Genomic DNA, 16,884 nt, shown 5'->3' on the forward strand with positions numbered 1-16,884 from the left:
CTCACAGATTTTAAATACTTTTCAATACAATATACTTTATGGGATAGATCTTCAGTAGGTGTATTTCAGTGATTTATACCATCTGAGGATCTAGCGCTGTATGAATCCCAGAACTGAAATCCCAACAGTTAATTGCACAGTAATTTCGCAACAGATAACATATAATAATAACACTTAGCCCATTCGTAGGGACCTACCAAATTCAAGGCTATGAAAAACACATCATGGACCATGAAACCTGTTCTCCCCCCTGTGAAATCTGGTACTTTGTGTGCTTTTACTCTATATTATACAGATTTCATGGAGGAAACCAACATATCTCAAATTGGGGGCCTGATCAGAAAGGGAGCTGCAGGGGGCTTGGTATTGCCACCCTTACTTCTGCACTGCCTTTAGAGCTGGGTGGCTGGAGAGTGGCAGATGTTGGTTGGGCACCCAGCTCTGAAGGCAGAGCCCTGCCAGTAGCAGTGCTGAAGTAAGGGTGGCAATACCATTCCATGCCACTGTTGCTTCTGTGCTGCTGCCTTCAGAGCTGGGTGGCTGGAGAGTGGTGGTTGCTGACTGTGGGCTCAGCTCTGCAAGCAGAAGCCCGGAAGTAGGGGTGACAATACCGTACCATACCAGGCCACCCTGACTTCTGTGCTGCTGCTGGCGGTGGCTCTGCCTTCAGAGCTGGGCTCCCAGCCAGCAGCTGCTGCTCTCCAGCTGCCCAGCTCTGAAGGCACCAGCAGTAGTGCAGAAGTAAGGGTAACAGTACTGCAACTCCCTGTATAATAACCTTGCAACTCCCCCACAACTCCTTTTTGGGTCAGGACCCCTACAATTACAACACCATACATTTCAGATTTAAATAGCTGGAATCATGAAATGTGTGATTTTTAAAATCCTATGAATGTAAAATTGACCAAAATGGACTGTGAATTGGTCGGGCCCTACCCATAAGTGCCAATTTCATCTTCAAGGTTCTTTACAAACATTATTTAATTTGTACATAAATACCTCTGAACAATAATGCAAAATTAAAAACTCTTGGTTTCAAAGCAGACACTTAAGGATATCCCAGGTTAAGCTTCATTTAAGGGATTCCCTTGTTGTTCAACTGCCCCCAAAATGTTCACTCTCTGTTGCCAAGAGTTATTGTGGGTTAAGCTTATAAGAGCTAAAAGTATAAAAAAGACAATAAAATTCCAGTTGCATGATAACTGAATCAATATTGTCCTGCATCCTGCATGCCGGATTCCCAATTTTACTATGAAAAACAATGATGTCTGTTTACTTTCGTATCTCAATAAACATTGCACACATTTTATTTCCTCCTGCTCCTTCTTCTCACTTTACGTGTCTTCCCCTGTGATGGCATTAATTGTACCAAAGGGCCTTATATAAAGAGAGGTTTTCTGAAGATGTTCTCAGTGCAAGCAGCTTAGCCACCATGGGGCTAAGATTTGCCAGCCTTTTTGCACTGTGGCTGGCTCTTTCCTGTGCGAACGAAATTAAAAAAGGTAAGAGCTAGAAATGGGATGGTGAGGAATTTCCCACTGGAAAAGGGTGGAAAGATTTAACTAGTGCAGTTAAGAAAAAGCTAAACATGCAATGAAATAATTAAAGGGAATATTATGATATCAAATATCCTCCCTTCATTTTTAACATTCAAATGCTGAGACCAAATGTATAAGCTGAAATAGATGCGACTTCTTTTGGTGGAAGATTCTATAATTTTCTTTCTGAGCTCTGTGGCTGGCTGAATCCATTATGTTGATCTCTAGCTTGATGTATGTGATGAAGTAACAATTGCCTAGCATGAAGGTTTGCATGAGTTCGGCAGGTACCAAGCAAAAGCAACTGAGAAAGGGGATGAGTGTCATAAAGGAAAACTCTGCATTTGGGCTATTCAGAAAAAGCAGTATATGCTTTCTTGTCCAAAAGACGTATATATTGTTAACACTTGGACTAGCTCATTTTTTAACCCATTACTTCAGCAATCCTAGTCCATGATCTCTTAATCTACCTTTCTAAAAGAATGAGTCTCCAACTTAATTTGCTTGAGGTGTTAGGATGAATATGTATTTTTGAAAAATAGCAAATATTTTGGTACAGCTGGGTGATGCTTTCCTGTGCAGGTGATCAGGGGTTTGGATCCAGGGAATGGTCCCTTCTTGAATATGCTATGGCTAGGAGAGCACTTGATGTTAGTAATTGGGAAGAAGGGAACACATTGCATTGCTTTCCAATTCCACTCTCTAGTGGATGCAAGAATCAGCGTTGATGGGCTTTGGAAGGATGGATGTGAACCTTCCTTAAATGAAGAGGGGGATGCTGCAACACAAGGATTTGTTTGGATGGAGTAGAAAGTAGAGAAATTAGGAGATCTAAAGGATCCCTGCACTTCTCCCAAAGCAAACAATATCTATATGTAACCCACACACCTCTTGGGTGTAGTGTTCTGTCCCATCAAGTGGCACCGAGACCATGTAAAGAGAGAGAGATTGAGTCTGCACTAGTCTTAGCTAATGCCCAGTTGGCTTTTAGCTCATGTGGTAGAGGCTCATTCACTATGCTCCAGACCCCCCAGGTTTGATCCCGCCCACCGACAACCGGGGTCTGTCAGTGTTACACATAGATCTCTGGAGAAAGTGAGCATCAAAGTAGACCATGAACTGAAAATATGATGCTCTGCTCTGTGTATTACATACAGCATATCTTGATGCCTTTAAATATGAATTCTTCAGGGGGACCTATGGTTTTGTTCACTCAATTTAAAAAAAAGTTAGTGTTTGAGTGTGAGGGGTGCTGATGCTTGCTTGGCTGCTTCCCTTACCACACATAGCTCTGACAATGAACCTCAAACCTAATCTACAACAATCCCTGCAATTCCAGTTTTGAGAATAGTTTGTAGGTTTTGCTAAATTTGTGTCAGTTTCTGTTGTGGACAAATGGTGGTGGAATGAGTTTGAGACTTCCAAACATTTGGTTGCTATTGCTTTCTTCTTACCTTCCTGACATAATTTAGTTGTTGTCTTATCTTGAGTTCTTGTGAATATGGATGGTACTCCAAGTCATTATTTTTAATGGAAATAATGAATTCACATTTGGAATTTGGATTACATAAGGGATTCATTCCTATAAAGAAAGTATCTTGCAAAAAAATTGGAAAAGTGAAAAAAATATTTAGACTAAATTAATAGACTTGCCATCCTGGCCTGAGCCTACATTAATGGTATGGGAGTGTCATATGACAGGAGTGTTAAAGCTCCTCAGTAGAGCTGGGAAAATAACTGATTTATTTTATTCACTTGCAGTTCTGAAAAATAAATAAATAACAAAATTGCTTTGGGTCAAACCAAATGTCAAATTCTGAAAAAAATCAGTGAATCAAAAAAGTCAACAAAATTATTTTAAGTTGAATAGAGCATTAGGTTTCATTTTTGGACATTTTAACAATAACAAGCAGGGGAAATTAAGGGGTTAGATTCATAAAAAGGCCGAAGAGGAGCCTCCTTCAGCCCAGTGGTTAGGGCACTCACCTGGCCTGTTCCCTAATCGCTGGGCTATCAGCTATTCTGGGGGAGGGTCTCTCAGTTTCTTCTGTTAAAGCTATTCCATTTTGTATAAAATACTTTACTAGTCATTGGGCCAGAGAGAGAGGGTATGCCAATGACACTTTAGCCTGGTTATGGCAGACTCTGGCAATGTGGGATACCCAAGTTCGAGTCCCTGCACTACATTAGGCAGAGTGGGGAGATGGAACCTAGGTTTCCTACATCTCAGGGGAGTGCCCTAACCACTGAGGGTTCTAAGATATAAAGGAGTTGCCACCATTTCTTCTTCTGCGAATGGAGCCTGAGTCTCTTTGTGAATAGAACCTCCCTAAATTATTTGAGACAAACCTATTTGGCAACTTTGTTCAAATTCAGAAATAGTTTTGGGCTTACTGAAACTGCTTTTTTCAGTGAATAAACTATTTGTGCAACCAATCATGCACATTTCTGCTTCTCAGTTTCGACAGGCAAGTGCTCTCATCCATCACACATGCAGTCAGAACTCCAAGAGGTATCCAGGCTCCAGCTGCATGTAAAAATGCACGACTCTTAGCCAGAGAGATGCACATATCATTTGTTTATTATTCAAACACTGAGGATTTGGTGTTTTGGCAAATTGTTGAGTATATATTTATAAATGGCTTGTTCTGTATACATAGCAGATTATCTTCTTGTGTAAACCTAGTAGTATGCCATAGCTGAATAGTTTAAGTATCATACCTTAGCTGTCTTGTTGTGTAATGTTGATTATTATCAATGGGTGCTAGCTACTTTATTTCACTTTCTTCATCCCTTCTCCATCACTTAACAGGCAGAACTCAAAACCATGGCCATTATGTCTGCAGTACCTGGGGGAACAATCATTTCAAAACTTTTGATGGAGACTTCTACCAGTTCCCTGGCCTCTGTGATTACAACTTTGCTTCAGACTGCCGAGAGTCTTACCAGGAGTTCTCAGTCCATGTCCAGCGTGCTGTGAATGAAAATGGACATCCTGAAATGCAATATGTCCTGATCACCATAAAGGATGTTGTAATCTACCTCACCCAAAATACGGTTGTGGTGGATAAGGAAATGTGAGTTCTAGTATTATAATTCTTGAAAGAATGTCCAGTAAGATACTTCCATAGACAAACAGAACTGTACAATATGTAGCATTAAGATATCTATTGTGAGCCCTTCACCAGGCAAAAGAAATTCTGGGGAAGGAACAACAATATTGCTTAGAGACCCACTGAAGCAAATGAGACCCTTACTAGGTAAGGTACTGGCACTGGAGTAAGGGTGCCAGAACCTGGATCAGGTTTAACAGATTTTAACATGATCAAATAAATATGTACCCCTCTGTTGTCATTGCTGCCTCTAATTAGAGCTCAGGTTTTATTAAAAACTGTCAAACCCACTCCAGTGAATGCCTATTAAGGAATAGAAAATAATGTTCTATTTTCCAGGCACCAAGCCAGAATATATTCAGAAATATCATGAAGTTTTTTGACATATATTACTGCCAAAAATGAGAGATTGCTTAGTTGTTCACCAAAGTGTTAAAAGGAAATTCACAAGCAGCTTTTTAGGGTCCTTTAAAGATTGCTTTCCTATTCACTGAACCTATTCTTCTCCTATGTATTGTTCATAAAGCAATAAAACCCTAATAAAAGAAGACTTGTGGAACAGGTTTTCACTGTATATAGGATTCAGTGTTCTATAGACTTTCATACTCTTTAAACCATACCCGTGGCACATGTCTCAGTGGCATATAAAATACCAATACATGCCAATGCAATGAAAGCTATAGAATTTTTAAAAGTGCCTGGGGAGGACCCAATCCATTGACTACCAACACAAAATTAATACTGGATATTGTGGTAATCATATAGCTCTTCAGATGCTGATTTGGTGACATCTGTTTTTCAAGTTATAATATTGAATGATTTGGGGATCATGCTCTGCCTAGGGGAGATGGGCTGGGTCTGAGTTCAGCACTCAGACTTAGTCCTCCGCCACTGGTAGTACTTCTGCAGCTTTAAAGGGGTCCTGAGATTCAATCAGCAGAGGGCAGGAAAGAGTGAGTCTCTAAGGGCTGGTCTACACCACACAGTTAAGTCGACATAAGGCAGCTTATGTCTACCTAATTATGTCAGTGTCTGCACTACAGTGAGAAGCCCTGGCAGCTTCGGACCCCGCTCTCAGCTGGGAGCCACAGCAAGAAGCCTTGGTGCCCTCCCCTCTGCCACTGGGAGAGGGGCAGCCTTGTCAATTTCAAATTGACAAGGCTGCCTGGTTCCCAGCGGAGAGCAGGATGGGGGTGCCAAGGTTGGGGGTGGGTGGGGAGCAGCGGGGGCAACTGACCCCGCTCCCCGAGGGCAAGAAGCCCTAGGCAGCTTCCCGCAGCTCCCAGTGGGGAAGGGGGATGGAAGAGGAGGCAGTACACCGGGAACTCGGGAGCTTGTGGGGCAGCCAGGGTCCCAGCAGGGAGCTCCCAGAGGAGCTGAGAGGGCTCTCCTGATAGAGCACTCCTGGTGAGGACATGCACCACTGATCCAAGGAGGGTAGTGTGAACATGCACCACTGAAGTAATTACTAGTTTATATTACATTTCTAGTGTTGACATACCCTAAGACTTTCTAGTTCTTCTGTGGATCGCCACAGAATTTTGGGCTCCATAGAGCAGATAAAGATTTTTGAAATGTCACTTCTGTGCATCTCAATGGCATAGCTGATACTCACAAGCAAGCCAAACACCATCCCATAGCAGGTACTCATAGCCATCCTAGTAAGTGTGGATCCCCATTGCAAACTCCAGTATCTGCATATAGATGCATGTTCCACAGAGGCAATCTTCAGAATTGGATTTTTACTACTTTACAGGTACCCTGTATAAGATAAGAAAAGAAACAATTATAAAATCAAAGAATGAAAGAAATAAAATGTACAAAGGTGGAAATCAGAATAGAAGAAAGAACAGTTATTTATGTCAAGGCTTGGTGCTACAGTGTTGGTTCCATAAATGCTACAAAACTCTTCTGTTCTGATTCCCTAGCTTAGAGTCAGCATTAGAAAAAGCTTCATCCCAGAAGATTCCATGCTCTCAAGTAGATGCCTAGTGTTTTACAATTCTTTTTAAAAAATGTTCATGCTCCAGTGTTCATGATGTGACCTGTAGCTTGTGGTAGGAATGTCAGTTTCTATTTGACAGGTTTCAGAGTAGCAGCCGTGTTAGTCTGTATTCACAAAAAGAAAAGGAGTACTTGTGGCACCTTAGAGACTAACAAATTTATTAGAGCATAAGCTTTCGTGAGCTACAGCTCACTTCATCGGATGCATTTGGTGGAAAAAACAGAGGGGAGATTGATATACACACAGAGAACATGAAACAATGGGTTTATCATACACACTGTAAGGAGAGTGATCACTTAAGATAAGCCATCACCAGCAACGGGGGGGGGGGGGGGAAGGAGGAAAACCTTTCATGGTGACAAGCAAGGTAGGCTATTTCCAGCAGTTAACAAGAATATCTGAGGAACAGTGGGGGGGTGGGGTGGGGTGGGGGGTAGAAATAACATGGGGAAATAGTTTTACTTTGTGTAATGACTCATCCATTCCCAGTCTCTATTCAAGCCTAAGTTAATTGTATCCAGTTTGCAAATTAATTCCAATTCAGCAGTCTCTCGTTGGAGTCTGCTTTTGAAGCTTTTTTGTTGAAGGATAGCCACTCTTAGGTCTGTAATCGAGTGACCAGAGAGATTGAAGAGTTCTCCAACTGGTTTTTGAATGTTATAATTCTTGACGTCTGATTTGTGTCCATTCATTCTTTTACGTAGAGACTGTCCAGTTTGACCAACGTACATGGCAGAGGGGCATTGCTGGCACATGATGGCATATATCACATTGGTAGATGCGCAGGTGAAGGAGCCTCTGATAGTGTGGCTGATGTGATTAGGCCCTATGATGGTGTCCCCTGAATAGATATGTGGACAGAGTTGGCAACGGGCTTTGTTGCAAGGATAGGTTCCTGGGTTGGTGGTTCTGTTGTGTGGTGTGTGGTTGCTGGTGAGTATTTGCTTCAGGTTGGGGGGCTGTCTGTAAGCAAGGACTGGCCTGTCTCCCAAGATCTGTGAGAGTGATGGGTCATCCTTCAGGATAGGTTGTAGATCCTTGATGATGCGTTGGAGAGGTTTTAGTTGGGGGCTGAAGGTGATGGCTAGTGGCGTTCTGTTATTTTCTTTGTTGGGGCTGTCCTGTAGTAGGTGACTTCTGGGTACTCTTCTGGCTCTGTCAATCTGTTTCTTCACTTCAGCAGGTGGGTATTGTAGTTGTAGGAATGCATGATAGAGATCTTGTAGGTGTTTGTCTCTGTCTGAGGGGTTGGAGCAAATGCACTTATATCGTAGAGCTTGGCTGTAGACAATGGGTCGTGTGGTATGATCTGGATGAAAGCTAGAGGCATGTAGGTAGGAATAGCGGTCAGTAGGTTTCCGATATAGGGTGGTGTTTATGTGACCATCGCTTATTAGCACCATAGTGTCCAGGAAGTGGATGTCTTGTGTGGACTGGTCCAGGCTGAGGTTGATGGTGGGATGGAAATTGTTGAAATCACGGTGGAATTCCTCAAGGGCTTCTTTTCCATGGGTCCAGATGATGAAGATGTCATCAATGTAGCGCAAGTAGAGTAGGGGCATTAGGAGATGAGAGCTGAGGAAGCGTTGTTCTAAGTCAGCAATAAAAATGTTGGCATACTGTGGGGCCATGGGGGTACCCATCGCAGTGCCGCTGATTTGAAGGTATACATTGTCCCCAAATGTGAAATAGTTATGGGTGAGGACAAAGTCACAAAGTTCAGCCACCAGGTTAGCCGTGACATTATCGGGGATACTGTTCCTGACGGCTTGTAGTCCATCTTTGTGTGGAATGTTGGTGTAGAGGGCTTCTACATCCATAGTGGCTAGGATGGTGTTTTTAGGAAGATCACCAATGGACTGTAGTTTCCTCAGGAAGTCAGTGGTGTCTCGAAGATAGCCGTTGCCAACTCTGTCCACATATCTATTCAGGGGACACCATCATAGGGCTTAATCACATCAGCCACACTATCAGATGCTCGTTCACCTGCGCATCTACCAATGTGATATATGCCATCATGTGCCAGCAATGCCCCTCTGCCATGTACATTGGTCAAACTGGACAGTCTCTACGTAAAAGAATGAATGGACACAAATCAGACGTCAAGAATTATAACATTCAAAAACCAGTTGGAGAACACTTCAATCTCTCTGGTCACTCAATTACAGACCTAAGAGTGGCTATCCTTCAACAAAAAAGCTTCAAAAACAGACTCCAACGAGAGATTGCTGAATTGGAATTAATTTGCAAACTGGATACAATTAACTTAGGCCTGAATAGAGACTGGGAATGGATGAGTCATTACACAAAGTAAAACTATTTCCCCATGTTATTTCTCCCCCCCACCCCACCCCACCCACCCCCCACTGTTCCTCAGATATTCTTGTTAACTGCTGGAAATAGCCTACCTTGCTTGTCACCATGAAAGGTTTTCCTCCTTTCCCCCCCACCTGTTGCTGGTGATGGCTTATCTGAAGTGATCACTCTCCTTACAGTGTGTATGATAAACCCATTGTTTCATGTTCTCTGTGTGTGTATATCAATCTCCCCTCTGTTTTTTCCACCAAATGCATCCGATGAAGTGAGCTGTAGCTCACGAAAGCTAATGCTCTAATAAATTTGTTAGTCTCTAAGGTGCCACAAGTACTCCTTTTCTAGTTTCTATTTAGTGTCTAGACCCTAGCTAAAGTGATTGCATGCATTAGAAATGTGCAAGATGAGTAGTTAGAAAAGCTCTGGCACCAAGAAATTAAGATTTCAAATACCCTTGTGAAAGGCTAGGAAAGAAATTAGTGAGAGGGGATATATGCATGTGCACTCACCATTAAACTAGCAATAGCATTTGCTCTGAGAACTGTTTAGAGAAGGAAATAGATATTCATTGGTTTGGCTGGATTCCAATGTAACTAATTCTGTTTGGTCAAGTATTGAGCTATTTAGGTTTTATTGTAAGAAGCTGTTTGCGGGAATATTTTTATCACAGAACTAAGTTCTGCACTGTGGCTTATGTACACAGTGAGCATAAGGGAGTCATGCAACAGTGGGGTGGATAGTCAGTGGATCAGCTTCTTATCAGTCAACAGCATCTTTGCTCAATCCTCTTTGAGATACTTGGGTCAAATTAATACCCTCTGCTGATTCTATTAATGATTCATCTCTTATGATTAGATTATTGAATTTTGATGCTTTTAAGAAGCTCTTTTCTCCCCACATTTTTCTCCCACCTGTGTTGACCATCAGGCCCCATGTCTGCATTGTCCCCATCCCAAATCATGAAGCCATTCTCTCAAAAAATAAAGGTTATTTAAAGGGGATATCCAGTCTCCTGGAACAGTATATGATTTTTGGAAAATGAAAGACACTATTCAGTTTCTTGTGCCTATTTGCTATGTGAACCTCAATCATGGGTGAGCAGTGAATATTTGCTCTCCCAGGTTCAGATTCTTTGTTTTTTGCTTTTACTAACTGAATCACATTTCTTCACTGGCATTTTGCCTTCTTTTCTAGCCTGAGATAGTGAATCTATCCCTTTAAGGAGCCCGTGGCTCTGAGATTGCCTTGCCTTGTCATGGTAAAATCCAGATGGCATCAAAATGTCAAGTCTGAAATTTTATATGTGATGGCCACAGAAGATAATTGTTATCTAATGAAGTCTGTGCAAGCATCAGGCAGTGAAGTTTTCAAAACTGCCTTGAAATAGGAAGAATCTGAACTGGATTTCTATGACCAACTGGAATAAATGCTGATTAGAGCAATTTAAACCAGGTCAAACAAAATATATCTTACCTCAGCAAGTATCTGAGAGGAAGGGGATTTAATTCCCCGCTAAATACAGTCTGTCCTGTACAACAGAGAACAGCTGTGTGGGACTCAGCGATGGAGGCCAGAAAAGTGTAATCTGCAGAGCTTGGTTCTTCCATGCACTTTGATGTTCCTCTTGCAGCACCTAAGACATTCAGTTTACTGCTTTTTGTTTTCTACATTAGATCTAATACCAAATCTCTGACTGTCTTCTTCTCAGTGTAACAACACCATACTATAGTTCTGGTTTGCTGATTGAGAACAGTGAAATCTACACTAAAATCTATGCAAGAGTGGGCCTTGTTCTAATGTGGAACCGTGAAGATTCACTGATGGTATGTATGACACTAAACTTTACTTTTGCTACTATTCGGTTTTAACAAATTAGCATAGGCTGAACAGAGTTGTTGCGTTAAGCAGCCTCTTCCAACTAGGAATGGAGATAGTTTATTCTCAGGTGAGAAGGTTCCTTTGTCCATTATGTGACTGGAGTTGGGCATAGAAATGAACATTTCTTCACTCTCAAGAGAAGATGAGACGGGAATGAGAAACAGCTAATATTTTGGTTAAAAATCCTAACAAATTCTGATCTGCAATCCATTTGTTTGTCCCTTGAATTGCTGTGCTCTGTTATTCAGCTTCCCAGCAAGGAATAAATTCACCCCTTAAGGGGAAAAGTTTTTTATTTAAAGCACACTTTCTTCCTAAGCTTTGACATAATGTTGACAAGAGGCACCATCATAGTATAGTAATGTCTCACATTCTTCCATGATATGTTTTTATTTTCCCCTGGTAATTGTTTGCATTGGATGGTGCTACTATTATGTTAGATGTACTGAAACCTAATTTACAATGGAGAGGTATTCGCTATCTCTCCTCTATTAACTTCTCCTCCTAGTGAATTTATTCTTGTTGGGAATGTTTTTTTTTTTAGTGCTACAGCTGATTTTCTTTCTGGTTTTGTTTTCATTATTTAGTTGGAGCTGGATGCCAAGTTTAACAACAATACGTGTGGTCTTTGTGGGGATTACAATGGACAGCAGCTCTACAATGAATTTCTCTCTAATGGTAAGTGGTCTGATAGTATATAGAAATACCATATAAGGCACGCTTATAGATATTGTACGTGGAAGCATCAAAGAGGGCAAAGGTAGAATTTACAGTACAGGAACTTAAATTCCATCTGAGATTTTCCAGGGATTGCCAAGAGATACAGAGATAAATTATTAATGGTGTACTATATTCCAAGTGAATCAGCTGATTCTGTGGAGTCTCTGGTGGTGTAGGCCAGTGGTTTTCAAACTTTCGTACAGGTGACCCCTTTCACGTAGCCAGCCTCTGGGTGCGACCCCCTTTGTAAACTAAAAACACTTTTAAATATATTTATCACCAGTAAATGAGGTCCCTTCCAACCCTGATATTCTATTAGGGTCAGAAGCAATTTGCTGGAGGAAAAGCGGGGTTTGGGGTGGAGGCTGACATCTCATGACCCCCCGTATAATAACCTCCCGACCCCCGTTTGAGAACTCCTGGTGTAGACTTTCTCACTTGTTGGAATATTAGTGAGCTTTTCATGTTCTTCTGAAATGGATTTTCTTAATAGTATTAAAATAGTCGGTACAGTGCCTGATATATAATAAACAGCTTGCTAGATCACTAGAGTGCCAGGAATCAGATGTGTATTGTTAAGTTTGCTGTGTTTATCAAGACTTTTTTACATCTTCCTCACAGACATGATCTTCAATCCCATCACATTTGGAAATATGCAAAAGATAAACAAACCCAACACAGTATGTGAGGACCCTGATGAAACACAGACTGTCTCAACCTGTAATCAGCATGTGAGTAATCATAGTGGTCAACTTTACTTAGCTGGCAGGTGGATTTCCTACAATATGGGGAGACCACTGAGTGTGGAGATGGATAAGAGCCGGAACTTTCCAAGGCACATACCGTGTCGCTAACTAACTCCAAAGGCATTAACATTGTTATGCCTTCTAAAAAGAGGAGAGGAACTGATGAAAGATCTTAGTTGCATGTGCGCTGTTTCTGACACAGAATTATCCAGAGATTACCTAAGACTTGGACCCATCTCTCTTTTGCAACCATTAGCAATGTCCAGAAGCCAAGCACCATTTTAGCACAAAGGAACCTCTCTAGAAACTCGCGTGTCAGGGATGCCTTTTAAACTTTTCTTTCCCCCCCCACCTCCTTAGCGTGATGAGTGTCTGAGTCTGCTGACTTCTTCAGTATTCGCTGACTGTGAGTTCCGTCTGAACCTGGAGAAGTATGTTCAAGCCTGTATGCAGGATAAGTGTGCCTGCCAGGGAGCCAAGGATTCCTTCTGTCTCTGTAGCACCATCTCTGAGTACTCTCGCCAATGTTCCCATGCTGGTGGCCGGCCTAGAAGCTGGAGGACAGAAGAATTTTGCCGTAAGCATCTTCCTAAATTTGGCAGAGCAATCAGTTCATCCTGGATGAAATATTTAAAACTGCTCATCTTGTATATTTCCTGTTTCCCCCTCCCTTGCTTTTGTTGTTAAGGACATTTATTGGAAGTAGAAATTATGTTCCAACTGAAAGCCATGTGGTTTGATCCTGCTCCCAGTGAAAGTAATGGGATTTTTTGCCATTAGTTACAGTGGAAGCATGATTAGGATCACTGTCTTCTGTTCAAGAAGCAAGAAAAGAATGTAGAGAAGAAAAAAGGCGGTTCAGAAATCAAACACATTAAATACATTTGGCCAGATTGCAGGCAGCTGAGTCAATTCCACTGATTTCATTGGATCCAATATATGTTCTTTGGTTTCTGTGGAACGCAGAGTTTATATTCAAGTCACTGATCTTTTCTTTCATTATTTTAGCTAAGAGGTGCCCTGGAAACATGATCTACCAGGAAAGCAGCTCACCATGCATAAGCACTTGTTCCCATTTGGAGATCAGCAGCCTTTGTGAGGAGCACTTCATGGATGGCTGCTTCTGCCCTGAAGGTAGGTGTTTCTCTCAGTCCTATATGAGACAATAGGTTTGGATTCAAGTCTCTTCATATACTCCAGAATGTATCTGAAAAAGGCTGTATTATCTATACTTTACCTTCACTAAAAAAACCAGCAAGAAATTCAGGATTGAAATATTCAGCATAAAGCAAGTTACATTTTAGAAATGAATACATTTTACCAGTGGAGTAAATTTGTTCCTGTAAATTAATAAAATTCTAGCATGTTTACAAAAGTCATGCATTAGCTTGGCTCTATTTAACTCACATTAACCCAGTTAGGCTCTTTATTTCTGTCTGTGGCTAGGCCACATAGTTTATGAGACTGTTACAGTCTCTGAACTGAGAGTTGGTCCTTTGGGTTAAGCAGTAGCCATGCATGTTTTTAGATGTAGAATTTCTGGATTCAGACTCTGTAGGTAACCCAGAGAAGGGGCATAATTACATATATATTATCTACATGGAGATATTATTAATAATATGTGACAATGAGCTCAAATGTAATATTCAAGATCCTCTTGCCAACCTTGGAAAATACCTTCACAGAGATAGCACAACAACAATAGTTTAGGTGAATTTTAAATCCAATCATTTAGAATGTGCAGATTTAAGTTGAGATTTTCAAAGTGGCCCAGGGGATTTATCCACATAACTTCCATTAAAATATTAAATTAAGCATTAAAAACAATGGAAGCTCTGTGGCCTAATCCCCTTTTGATAGCCTCAATTACTATTAATTTTGGGTCTGGTTGAGAGTGTGCCTGCTCCAAGAGCTTCTCCTAGGTTGGTTGGTGCAGGTATTTTGACATGAACTATGAGAACCTATGGTTGTGTTTTTGTAGGAACTGTGTATGATGACATCAATGGGAAAGGCTGTGTGTCTATTAACCAATGTCACTGCAAACAGCATGGATCTCTGTATTCACCTGGGCAAAATATCACCAATGAGTGTGAAAAATGGTAAGGATTACAATTCACTCTACACTGCTCTCAGAATGGCTGTGCATGGGTCTGTCAGTAGAGTTGCTACCTATTTGTATATGTCCTGCTGCAAAAGTCCTGGTGCCTTTACATGTGTGGCAATGCCAAGATGTTATAGTGAGCCAATTTTATGGCATCTTGAGTCTGTAATATGTGGAAGAGGAGAGTTTTAAATAAGCAGCCAATGACAAATTTTCAAAGCACCTAGGGGTACTTTGTCCCAATGGTACTCTGTATACAGATGTTTTACAGTGCTTTCCATCCCTCTGACACCTAACCCCATTTTTGATTCCTTATTTATTTGTGTTTCTAGCACCTGTGATTCAGGCAGGTGGGTGTGCAAGCAGTTACCCTGTCCAGGCTCATGCTTAGTGGAAGGAGGTGCTCACATCACCACCTTTGATGGGAAGAAATACACCTTCCACGGAGACTGTTACTATGTGTTGTCCAAGGTATCGTGTATTAAAGGTCTCTTCTTTCAGATAGCAAATATAGATGCATCTGCCTTCTGATTTAGTGGCTGTAGATCACTATTTCATTATACTTTTTGAGCCTGGGAAGGAGGACACTGTAGAGTCTATACCAGAGAATTCAAAGTGAGTCATGATCCCCAATGTCCACTGATGTGGTAGTGAGGGTTTGTGCTCACCTGCTAGACTCTGACTGCCTTAGTCATTTCCAATTTCATGATGATTATGGAACAGGTTTATGCTACCCAACCCAGTCTCACTTATAAGAGTCCAGAGGAGCACATTGGTGCTAGGGAACAGATGGCTGGTCCTGCAACTTGAAGGACTCAGCTCTGCCTAATAGATCTGAAATGAGGATTGGAAGTGTCCTACCTAATCTGTAATACACCTATGCTTGTGTTCGGGTGATATTGAATCAATCGGAGGGGTGGGGGAGAGCACAGCGAGTTATGTCATCGCTTTGTCCCTGAAGTGCCTGGTCCCCATTGCTCCAGAGAACAAGGATCTGACTTACCAACACTTGAATGCTTGCCACTGGAGCTTTGAAAGGAAGTCCTAGTTCCAGTGGTGGTGCTAGAAAGAAAGTTCTCAAAAGCAATGCTGTACAGTGTTTGTTAGATTAACAAATGATTTCAGTCCTCTGTGACAGAAATCAGCTCAGGATATGAAAGAGCTTCCTGTGTGTCATAGACTCACTGTCCCACAATGCTCCTGTGTCGCATGAAACAGCATTTCAGCAACTCCACCTAGCTCTCTTCCTAGGGACATTAGTGGTCTGGTCTGGTGATGACTTGGCCTTCCAGACAGGTCACACTATAGTTCCATCCCTTCTGAAGTATGACTGTCCCAAACAATGTCTGACAAAATAATGGTAGCAAATATAATGCCTTCCACCTCACCTGGACTCTTCTTCAGTCTCACTTTACTTCCAGAGCAGAAGGTCTCAGGGCTTCTCCCTGGAATCCCCCAGTAAAACCCTAAAAACAGACAAAACACAAACTAAGCAACTTCTACCCATTTCAGACTTTAGTCTATCTTAGGTTTCCCCAAGTTCTCCGCTCTCCTGTGGAACTGTTATCCACATGGTGGTCTCTTTGGAGTCCTGCTCCTTTTTCAAGGCTCACCCTAGGAGTTATTTGCATGCTTGTAGCCTTCGCCTGGTTCTTTCTCTGCGGGGATCCCACCTGGCCCTTCCCACAGAGATGGAAGTCCAGATCATCTCTCTCCTTCTTCCAGCTACACTGAACTCCTTCCTTTTAACCTGGTCCTAGACCAAATGGCACCCCAGGCGAGGAGCGTCTTTGGCGCCCCCCCTCCATTTGTTAAAATTTTGAATACCTTACTTTTTATTGCATTTATAGCCCATTTCATGATTTTGATTCACAATTTGTATGCATGATTTATCCATGTCATATAAGACAGTAAATTTGCATGCTAGGATCTGTACAACAAAAACAGCACCCCAAGCCTGGAACCCCAGGAAGTCACCCAGGTTGCCTGCCCCTAAATCCAGCCCTGTTCATCCCTGAGCCTGACACATACTCCAGGTGTAATAATGTGTGAGTAATAGAGTGCTCAGGCTCCAGTTAACCCCTTCTCAACCAGTGTGGGGTTTATACAACCCATCATACTGTACTAATTTATGTTTTTTCCACTTTGACTGCAGGGAGGTATAAATGACATTCATGCCCTCCTGGCAGAGCTGTCTCCCTGTGGCTCCACAGACAAACAGACCTGTCTGAAGACTGTTGTGCTGTTAATAGACAACAAGAAAAATGTAAGTGATGTGTGGAGGTTTGCTGGATGAGTGGATTCTGATTCCTCTTTCTCTACTCCCTTTTGATGATCTTTTTCTGGGGATCCTGAGTAAGGATGGTTGAATACAGAAAAAATAAAAATCAGTCCAAATGTTTGTACAAATCAGACCGGCACTGCACAGTCTGAAGAAGTTCAGAGTTAAAAGTTTTTGCTTGACTTTTTC

At 41.8% G+C, this 16,884-nt stretch overlaps 1 protein-coding gene across 1 annotated transcript in view; it reads left to right on the forward strand.

The window, feature by feature from the left end:
• Positions 1-1,432: 1,432 nt before the first annotated feature.
• Positions 1,433-16,884, forward strand: part of MUC2 (mucin 2, oligomeric mucus/gel-forming) — a 64,268-nt gene continuing 48,816 nt past the window's right edge. The window contains 10 exon segments of the mRNA XM_043516367.1: positions 1,433-1,502; positions 4,351-4,615; positions 10,678-10,792; positions 11,435-11,525; positions 12,189-12,298; positions 12,674-12,890; positions 13,322-13,447; positions 14,295-14,412; positions 14,747-14,885; positions 16,570-16,680. Of these exon segments, the coding sequence (XP_043372302.1) occupies positions 1,433-1,502; positions 4,351-4,615; positions 10,678-10,792; positions 11,435-11,525; positions 12,189-12,298; positions 12,674-12,890; positions 13,322-13,447; positions 14,295-14,412; positions 14,747-14,885; positions 16,570-16,680 (1,362 nt within the window).

Source organism: Dermochelys coriacea, chromosome 6, assembly GCF_009764565.3.
Source record: "Dermochelys coriacea isolate rDerCor1 chromosome 6, rDerCor1.pri.v4, whole genome shotgun sequence".
Classification (NCBI taxonomy): Eukaryota; Metazoa; Chordata; order Testudines; family Dermochelyidae; genus Dermochelys; species Dermochelys coriacea.